Source organism: Sesamum indicum, linkage group LG1 (genome assembly GCF_000512975.1).
Source record: "Sesamum indicum cultivar Zhongzhi No. 13 linkage group LG1, S_indicum_v1.0, whole genome shotgun sequence".
Classification (NCBI taxonomy): domain Eukaryota; kingdom Viridiplantae; phylum Streptophyta; class Magnoliopsida; order Lamiales; family Pedaliaceae; genus Sesamum; species Sesamum indicum.
In genome coordinates, this window is record NC_026145.1 from 1806246 (window position 1) to 1816757 (window position 10512).

Here is a 10512-nt window from a genome sequence, read left to right on the forward strand (position 1 = left end):
GTAAATTATCCCGGCTTTGTTCCAAAGCTTTAATGTGTAATTCTTTTTAGCAAACAAGTGTGACATCCCCTTCATAATCACGTTCAATTACCCTGAATTGAGAAAACGTGGAGTTTCTATCTATTACAAAACATAAGATATCAATTCAGTCCCAACTTAATATTCTTGTATCTATATAACTAAAGCTCCCGACTCAATATGGCACTGCTGATCCACCTATAAGGCTGACAACTAGATTACAACTTAAAAAACACCACAATATAGAAGGAAAATATCAATTTTTTTTCTATTTCAAATAAAATTTCTGTTAAATTTAACTGAAAAGTTAACGGAAGGACAAAAAGCGCCAAAAAATTAAAATTTGAAAATAAAAATTACAACTTTAAATTGATTGAAAACTAAAATTATATTAATAACTATATTTGAGAACAAAAAATGAACTTATCAAACCAAACAATCACCTGTAATTGAAATGAGATTGGGATGAAATGCCAAACTATCCCCTAATACTTTTTTTACTGTTTTTATATAGCTTACACTATCATTTTTTTGATATTGTTGTAATTACACGTATATTTTATCTGATATAAAAAATTATATATAATATTTATTTTTATTTAATAAATAAATAAATAAATTTATTAGTTAAAATTTATCAAATTTGCTGATATTACCAACAATATTGAACGAGATTCATATTTAACTCTGATTTATTTATTTCTCACTTATTACAGGTCAAAAAAATATTTTTTCAACCAAAATCCTTATAAAAATGCAAATATATATTATCACTGCATTATTATAATAAAATGTACGAAATAGTTTGGCCAAAATATTTATTTAATTTATAATAAATAAAAAATAATATAAATTTTCATTCAATATTTTTTTATTGAATAAAAAATTTAACTTATAAAATATTTATGTATTAAATAAAAACAAACATCAAATTACTTTATATATTTTTTAAATGACTTTTGGTCAATTGAACAAAATCTCATTGCTATTGTGATTGAAAAGTTTTGAGTCATAAACCCCTTCTCTTCTGATTCATCGTGTTCGCTTTCATCTTTTTTACTCAAGGGTGCCTCCTCATTCCTTCACAAATAAAAACCCGATAATTCAATCCAATTATTCGAATTTATTTCTGATCTACCTCAGGAATTGTTATTTTGATCTTATTTTTTTGTTCCAGCTTAACAGATACAGTGATGGATTTTGTGAAGGTCTTCGATCAAACTGTCCGCGAAATGTATATTTCTCTTTCTATCTCGTTTTCTGGATTCCTTATCTTATTCAGCTTGTATATTAATTAATTTCACCTGGTTCTATTTTTCTCCATGTACACACAGAAAGAGAGAAGTGAATTTGAAGGTTTTGAAGGTTCCGGAGATCGAACAGAAGGTATTTGTTAATTTATAGGATTATTTCTGAGTTCAACTTGTCGATTATTTGTGTTTGATGCAGGTTTGGTTATGAATGAAGTGATTAGTTCGAGAATTCTGTTGACAGTTTACTGTTGTCAGTTTATTAGGAATTTACACAATATTTTAATCTACTAATAGCCGATGGGGTAAGCGGTACTCTGTATCGCTCTGCATAAGAAATATGTTATGTGATATCATTTTGACATGTTAAATGGTTTCTGCTGATACTGATGGGGGAAGTGGTATTCGGCGGGAGATGTTCCATGTCGTTTGAGGTGTATTACAATAATTTTAACATTATGAAACAAGTATGTTGTAATATGCTAAAGAATTTATAGACGTAGCAATGATATTACCTGAATATACAAGTACCACAAGTTACCATCCTAGTATTTGGTACATTGTAAAAACATTTTGCATCAAATATTAATAACTTTAAACATAATGTAATTGTCAGACTTAAATTTCCAAGAAGAAAGAGAGAAAGACGTTCATTGGTATGAAATGCAACATTCACAAATCCAGAACCCCCTCCCCCCCACACCCCCCCAAAAAAAAAGAAAGAAGTAAAAATTCCATTATAGGCTTCGAATATAACATCCAATACAACTTGGTATTATCACGATAATATTCGATTCAACCAATGATATCAAGATCTCTCTCATACAAAATCTAATATCAAGATTTTCATGCCCAAGTTGGATACTATTGGCAATACATGTAACGGCAGGAAATAATATACAGCTTCATTTTTCTCGAATAGGACCATTAATATTATAGGATACTGATACTTTCAACTATGGGTAATGGGAGAATAAGCTTCATTACGTGAAACAAATTGAATTTCGCTGCAACTGGGTTGATCTAGTTTCTGGCTGCTTCTTGTGAAAAGTGACTGGGAGTTATTCTCTTCAAAGGTTTTGCAACGCTTACCGAGATCATGTTGCTTAGCTCAGTTGTTTGTCCTGAGACATTATTATATGATTGAAGACTAATCAACACTAAAACTTGGAAACTTCGCACTCATACGCTCTCTTTCTCTACTTATCTATGCTGACAATCACCTTTCGATAGTGAAGAAAGTAAAGAGTCCTTTGGTAATATTGTGTGAATACTTCCATCATCTTGATTGGGGCCTGCGAGGGATTCAGTAGCCAAGAAGATAAAGAGCCATACCATCTTCAATGGCATATGAATTGGATTGTATCTATTTCTTTATATTTTATATAGAGGTGGTGAACATCTTTGATCTGTTACATGCATACATGGTTTGTCGATGGGACAACATAACCTCTTTTTATCACGACACATCCTGATTTTCTGCAAAAAATTCTGGTATCAATTGGTAAACTGATGCGCTATTTATTTAACTTATTAGATTATATAGATATTCCATTAGTCTACTTTGTATTGAAATGGTGGCATTATATATTAATGCATTTTTTACTTTTCTATTTGAGTTAGGTTTTAGATGCAACAGATGATGCACCTTGGGGTCCGCATGGCACAGTATTGGCAGAGATAGCACTGGCCACAAAGAAATTGTACTGATTTTTCATCTCACATATTTATGTAAATTTCATCATCTTCTTCTATGCTATAAGTATATAAAGAATGACCTGATTTGCTTTCCAACTCACATGTCTGATATGTTGAGATATAATGCAGCAGTGACTGTCAGATGGTTATGAATGTCCTGTGGACAAGATTGACTGAGACTGGCAAGAATTGGCGTTTTGTCTACAAGGTAGCAGTGGGAATTTTCTGTATAGCAACTTACTTACATGGTTGAATGAGTAAACTGACTTCTGTGTTTTTCTTTGTGTTTTACAGTTTTACATCTATTCTGATCTTTCCATTTCCTATTTGGTGACCTTTGAAAAGATTGGGAAAGAACTAATATTTCTCTGTGTTAGGCATTGTCTGTCATAGAGTATCTGGTGGCACATGGATCTGAACGTGCTGTTGATGACATAATAGAACATACTTTTCAGATATCTGTATGTATCTTCTTTCCTCTTTATGCCTTTATTTATACATTATCTAAAGATGAACGCGAATAGTTAGATTATTAATTGTTAATGGAGTATGCCAATCTTGTTTTTATTCATACTGATTTCTTCCTTCTTCCATTTTTTCATTTCTCCAGTCTCTGGCGAGTTTTGAATATGTAGAGCCAAGTGGGAAGGATGTGGGGATTAATGTAAGAAAAAAGGCTGAGACTATTGTGAAGCTTCTAAATGACAAAGACAAAATACAAGAAGTAAGGGACAAAGCTGCCGCCAACCGTGAAAAGTAAGCCCATGGTTTGAGATTAATATTGTGTTTATTGCTTCTACGCCTCTTTTTTCTGTTGCTTTCCTAATGGGTGTTGTGGATTTACTTTGCTGTTACTTTTCAGGTATTTTGGACTTTCATCATCTGGAATAACATACAAGTCAGGTGCAGCTTCATTCAGTAGCACTAACTTTAAGAGTAGTGATAGATATGGAGGATTTGGTAATTCAGGAGACAATGAAACATTTAGGGGTAGTTATAAGGATAGGGATCGATATGGTGAAGATAAGTATGAGAAGACTACAAAATCAAAGGAAGAGCCTCCTCGCCATGGCAGGTCTGTGTTATCCCGTCTATTGCTGCAGTGTGACTCATAGAGTTCCCTTTATTTTCTGTAGAGTGTTCTTAGCCCATGTTTGATTTTGAGTGAACTACAAATGTTTGTTTGATTTTTAGTTTGTATGTTTTTTGGTGCAGGTGGATACTATATTATCTTTCAAATTATTTCTCTTTGTGAATGCACTTTACTCACTGTTCTTGCACATCTGTAATGAAGTTATGAATTATACTCAAAAAGTAATTTCACTTGAAAGTTTCTTCTTTTCTGGATCTGTTTGGCTCTCCCTCAGCTTGGCCTTTGGTTCTGGGGCCTTGCATAAGTTGCAAACACATCAGCAATTTACAGATCAATGTGTATTTTCAATTGAACTAAAGAGTAAAAAATTTGATTTATCTATGGGGCATAAGTTTCGTGCCGAGATTTTCTTGTGTTACTGATTTAGTCATTGCTTTCTTTGATAGTATCTCAGCTTTATTCTCTCTAAATTCGAGCAATGTTTTGCAGCAACGAACAAGAGTCTCCTGCCAGTGGTGCATCAAGAATAAGAACAAAAACTAGCAAGCCAGATGAATATGCTTCAGTTCCCTCACAAAATGCATCGTCAACCAATTATGATGAAGATTTTGATGATTTTGATCCACGGGGGAGCTCGAGTTCTAGTAAGTTTAGAAGTTTCTAAGTGATTTCTATATCATTATGCTGTGGAGAAAACTTTTTGTTTTACTGGCAGAGGGTGGACAAAACGGCTGCACATTCTCCCAACTGACATATTGCTTTATTTTCAGTCACCTTTAACTGAAATTTAAAAGCTGTTAATTTTTATGGAAATATACCATGGCATTTGGAGGCAGCTGTAATGATGAAAGTGTAGCGGAGGAAAAAAATGCTTCTGTCCACTTTCCCATAAACCCACGATAACAGAGTGAAACACTCGAAAACTAAAGAAAGAACTTCTTAAAAACTAAGATTAAATAGCTTTTTCTTGGTCTCAATTCAACTACGATTCAGGACCTCTATGTACCTCCTGGCATGCCCACACCGCTACGACCTCCAATATTGAACTTAAATACCGCACAAAGAAAGGTTTTGTAGCATGTAACAATAGTGCGATTTCTCCTTAAACTTGGTACAAGAAAAGTCAATACAATGCTGGACTGTTTTGCATTTCAATTTACTTTGGTTCTGCATGAGATGGTCCAAGTTTTGTATTGATAACAGTATGCATGACCTGCTATAGCCACCCTCTTTCCTGCTGCAGTTTTCCTGATAGAGTTGTTGACTGGAGAAATAATGCTATGCCTACCAGGACCTGAATCTTATTTGTTGTTTCTTTGCTGCATACAGAACCTTCTCCTGGAAGCAACCAAGTGGATCTTTTTGGGCAAAATTTTGTTGATCTTTTGGATGCACCAATATCTGTTCCATCAAATAAGTCTACTTTGTTGGACAATGATCCATCAGAAGGTGATTTATTTGCCGATGCTGATTTTGTATCGGCAACACCTAAACCAGAAGCTGGGGAAAGTCCTGTGACTCAGGTAAGGCTTCCACCTGCATGTTAGAAAGATTAAGGGACATCATTACTCTAAATTGGCAAACATAATGATCGTATAGTTTCTCTGCCCTACATGATTCACTCTTGTGCATGCATGAGGGGTCCATCTGTGTTCGTATCCTTTTCAGTGCATGAGCGAGCTCCTTCCTACGGGGCATTGAAGTGAGTAAAGGTTGGTTGTTGAGAATCTCTCCAGTGCCAGGGCCAGCTGCCTTGTTTGTCGATCAATTTCTCATATTTTTCCCTGTAAAATTGAATGAGTGTCCTCAAGTCACCAGAGCTAGGAACTTTAGGTAAGTTGCTAATTCTGTAGAGAGATATTGAAGGATGTGAAAGACGACAGTGGAAGCTGCCATGAATGTTTTCTTCTGAACCTTAGTAGTGTTAGGTAGATGACGGGACTTACTGGTCCTAAACTAGGCTATGATTTATTTGTCAGGCATATTGTGGTTTCTTGTTCTTAGCTACTTAGTGCCTCCTTTATGGTAAATTGTGAAACAAGCACTCATAATGATCTTGTCTTTCCTTTATTGAGAATGTGGCCTTTTCTCTTATTTTGGCGGCTCGGGTAGCAGACTGTGCTCGTTAGCATTATTTTTAAGATTTGAATATGTTTTCTTTAGCATTTTTAATGCTAAGAAATGCTTAGGCCTTCCCCTTGAGTTAATGAATATGGTCCATTTGTGCAGACAAATTTTGATCCATTTGCGTTCCAGTCTAGTCCTGCTGTTTCTACGACAATGGATTTTTTTGCAGTTCCTGGTCCCGTGTCCCAGCCTGACAAGAAGGCTTCTAACTCTGATGGAACTACTACTGCAGTAGATCCGTTTGCTGCAGTTCCACTTGCCAACTTTGATGGATCCGATCCTTTTGGGCCATTCACTTCTCATACAGATCCTTTGCCAACAGTATCTAACAAAAGTTCTCCTAGTGATGGAAGCCATGGGAACATGAATGGATCTTCAACTGAAACCAAGTCAACACCCAAGAAGGAAGGATTTCAAGTCAAATCTGGAATATGGGCTGATTCTTTAAGCCGTGGATTGATTGATCTAAATATAACAGCACGTAAGTACTTCTTCACTGGCAGCTTGCACTATGTTAGTTTGCCACAATGCATTGCTAGTTGATCAGCAGCTTATGGTTTATGCTGATACTTTTATCCAATCTTGGCAGCAGCCAAGAAGGTGAACCTAGCAGATGTTGGCATTGTCGGAGGATTGACTGATGGGTCAGAAGAAAAAGACAAGGGGCCTTTGCCTCCATTTTACATGGGCCAAGCTATGGGCACCGGATCTGGAATAGGAAAATCTGGGTTCACATCAACATCAAAAGGCAACGACTTCTTCTCAAGTCTAGGCAGCCAGCAATACCAATTTGGGGGCTTTCAGAAATGAGTTACGTTTCTCGCGAAACGCTATTACTTGTTTCCACAATTCTCACTTGCAAATATCAACAAGGATTGGATTGGGCATGATATAAGACGGATGATGTTTTTGTATACCCTCTGTGGATCTCCCATATTTATAGTGTTTGTTGCTCGTATATGCATCTGAGCCGAGTTGTCGCTCTTGCATTTGGTTGGAAACTCAGTTGTAGTCTTCTACTGGGAGTATGTATGGTCAACTTCTCTAAATTTGCTTTTGGTCTTCAGTAATTATACTAAAAGATGGCCATTTTATCTGATTTTACTTGAATATTTGATTGTACGGTCTTTAACATCTACTTAAAAAATGAAAATACGTATACATCCAATCCTCAAAAAGGTAACCCCTACAGTTAACCTTTCTATCACCTCACCACAAACAATGTGTGCACATTATAGAACGCAAACCCCAACTATTATCATTAACCAATTTTGATACATAAAGCACTATCTCTATATGACTGATTACACTTAGTTTTGTCAAAAATAAATGAATAGTCCCAATGTCAAACTACAAAAACGAAAAAGAAGTACAAAGATGGATACAACACCTGTAATAATCACTGTCACTGCCATACAGTATCGATCTAGTGCTATATCTACACAACTTGCAACCATTCTAAGACAAAAGATCCCAGTTACAAAAGTCACAGAGCAAAATAGCTGGAACAACTTGAACCTCAAAAACCAAACCAATGTGAATCAGCAGGTGGTTCAAGATGGACTGGTGGTCCAAGACACAAAGAGGTCAAGCAGAATCATACTGTCTTCTCTCTTCTTGTATAGACCGAAAAATTCTTGCAGCAGATTCAGTTGCAGATCTTGCATTATGAGGCACAACCTTGATCACTTGAGTTGTCTGCTCAGGCTCAGGCTGAGGCAGCTGGGGGCTAGAGTTAGTGTCGATAGCTGGAGACGTGGGGAATAGTGGTAGGATGTTTCTGCCTTCCACAATGCTGCTTGCTCGACCATCATGCAGTACATCAATAGGGCTACTTTCCGTGCTGGCTTGTACTTCCATATCTTTAGATACATGCACATTGTTCAAAGCCTCGGGAGAAGCTTGGTTGTTGTTGCTCGGCATAGCATATGACTTGTGAAGTTGGACGTTGACATTGGCTTCCCCGGTCGAAGCTTGACCTCGAATAGATGGGATGTTCATTTGGTCGACAGATGAGCCTGATAATGTCATCATTGGCATGCTGTATGGAGGAAAGTACCCATGAGGCCCAGCCAGGGGAAAAGTTGGCGGCCACTGATACTGAGGATGTGGAGCCGGAACTCCATATGCAGGACCCATTATATTACCCATCATTGGATTTGATCCAGGGGGCCCACAACCTCCGCAGGCTGGACCCACGAACCCAGGTCCAGGATATGGTTTATAGATTAGCCCTTCAGAAGGAGACATAACAGGAATTAACCAATGGTACCCATGCGGTTGGTTGAAACACCCCGGCCCAGCATTATGGTCGCTATTCATCGGTGGTGCTTGAGAGTTGCTGCTCACGGGCATGCAGCTTTGGGGAGGTACACCGGCTTGTGTGGAAGAAAAAGACCCTCGGCCAAGGGTATTTTCGGCCGAGCTTTCATTCCTGCGACTAGGCTTCTCTGATTCACCTTTTTCCTTGGAAACATCAGGAATAGCTGCTTTAACAGGATAATTCAACAGGGTTCTTTTTCCAGGTGTAGACTTCATTGGTTTGCCTACATAAGCTGAGTCGTCGAGCAAAAGATGTGGTGATGCAGCAATCAATCTCTGAACCTGGTAAAGAGTTGCGCACAAACGTGAGTAATAACAAAAGTACAGAATGTTAATCTTAAAACCGCTTAAACCAAAAAATACCATCACCTTCACCAATCTATGCAACTCAAATACTTGAACTGCAAAAACTCTTTGTTGACTGTGAAGCAGAAAAGAATAGGGTCAAAGCCATGCTGCAACCAAGTGAGAACAATCTAATCCCCAAAATATCATCTTCTCTCAAAGGAGAAATATAATTCATGAATATGCTATTAAGGAGGAATAAGAAAATATGCATAAGGTTCCTTCAATTTGTACAGGCACCATATTATTCCCAAATTGTCAACTTCATACAAGAAAATAATTCAACACTAATGTTTCTTCCCCTCTAACATATTCTCCAGGAGGCTCTCCCTCTTGATCTTTGAATTTTGCTTCGCCCCGCACCTTCAAGACCTTCATTATTCCAAATATTGTTGTTTCTACTGCACTCACTTGGGGATATTTCGAGAAGATTCATGGTTCGTATTAGTATGATCATAACAACAACTAGGAAAAAACAAAGATGAACCAATAAAAGAAAATTTGGTTATTAGGGGTTAAAACGATTGAACAAAAGCCAGTTTCCTGGTACATTTAGACGTATTCTTACACTCTCAGCCACCACATCAATGCCGATCAACTCTAGGAAGTACAAATACAAATCAACTTATGCAAAGAAAAAATAGGATTTTCATCCAAATGCTCCACACAGCAAAGATAATATGATAGAACACATTAAGCTTCATAACTTACTTAGCAATAGCTCTTCTGGCTTTCCAGAAACGTTTCTGGCCGATTATTCCTACCACATCATCAGGTGTTATATCCGGCCTGGAGAGAGAATCCACACCAGAACTCTCAGACACACTGTCACCCCTCTCCAGTTTCCTCATCTGCAATGATCTACTCGACCCGTCTTCACGAGATTCTGTCTCATTACTGAGGTCATGGCAAATATTCTGATCTTCCGATGGTGATGACCTCACTGAAGTAGAAGAATTTCTTTTGTCTACTGTTGCAATGTTCTCCGACAAAACAGGTTCTGACTCAGCACAGAGATCTGTCTCAACATTGTCATCAGTCTTTAACCTGTCAACACTATCAGCAGGATTATCTCCTGGTTCATGGCACAAAGATGAATCAGTTTGCTTCTTCAGACCTTCAGCTTTTTCAATAGGTGATGAGTTTGAGATGGCTTTAACCCGGTCAGTCGAAAACTCTTCTGGATTCTCTTCTGTCTGGCATTTGCCTCCTTGCTTTTTCGATGGGTGATTGGAATTAGAATGGTTGGAGGGGGAGAGATTTTCCCTGTCATAAGTATATTTACCATATTCTTGACTTGGAACCGACTGGACGAAAATTGGGACTCTAAAGTCATCTTCATCCAACTTCTTTCTCTGCTTAACTTTTGTCAATGGAGTGCTCAAATCAGAATATTGGCTGTATTGTTTCTCAGATTGATGTCTATTAGGCAGCTGATAAGTGTAAAACATGCCCCTTTCATTTGCAAGTCCCTGCAGGCACAAGTTGTTAGTAACAACCCCGGTCAGGCAGTGGTAATATCTCCACAAGCTTAATGAGAGGAAAGTCTCCCAAAGAATAAAATAAAATTTTTCATTCCCTTTCATATATGAAGTCAGAACCTTTAAGCTGCCTACAGCAAAGGGAGAACACCCCCCCCCCCCCCCAAAAAAAAAAAAA

General features: G+C 37.3%; 2 protein-coding genes across 4 annotated transcripts in view; one reads left to right on the forward strand and one right to left on the reverse strand.

The window, feature by feature from the left end:
- On the forward strand, nt 1012–7285 carry LOC105174562 (clathrin interactor EPSIN 1). 3 transcript variants are annotated; one of them, XM_011096901.2, is made up of 11 exons: nt 1012–1252; nt 1353–1404; nt 2892–2971; nt 3096–3174; nt 3344–3427; nt 3577–3722; nt 3829–4041; nt 4549–4703; nt 5389–5582; nt 6289–6667; nt 6779–7285. In XM_011096901.2, the coding sequence occupies exons 1-11, from the start codon at nt 1212–1214 to the stop codon at nt 6994–6996; spliced, it is 1641 nt and encodes a 546-aa protein (XP_011095203.1). In that variant the 5' UTR covers nt 1012–1211; the 3' UTR covers nt 6997–7285. The 3 variants fall into 3 exon arrangements, with proteins under 3 accessions (XP_011095203.1, XP_011095126.1, XP_011095044.1); XM_011096824.2 differs by having other exon boundaries at nt 1013–1252; nt 3099–3174; nt 6776–7285; XM_011096742.2 differs by having other exon boundaries at nt 1014–1252; nt 6776–7285.
- LOC105174773 (protein EARLY FLOWERING 3-like) overlaps nt 7413–10512 on the reverse strand; it is a 4163-nt gene continuing 1063 nt past the window's right edge. Inside the window, exons 2-4 of the mRNA XM_011097000.2 lie at nt 9565–10325; nt 8878–8929; nt 7413–8790 (exon numbers count right to left, since the gene is read on the reverse strand). Of these exons, the coding sequence (XP_011095302.1) occupies nt 7774–8790; nt 8878–8929; nt 9565–10325 (1830 nt within the window). The 3' untranslated portion in view covers nt 7413–7773. The remainder of the gene's footprint in view (nt 8791–8877; nt 8930–9564; nt 10326–10512) is intronic.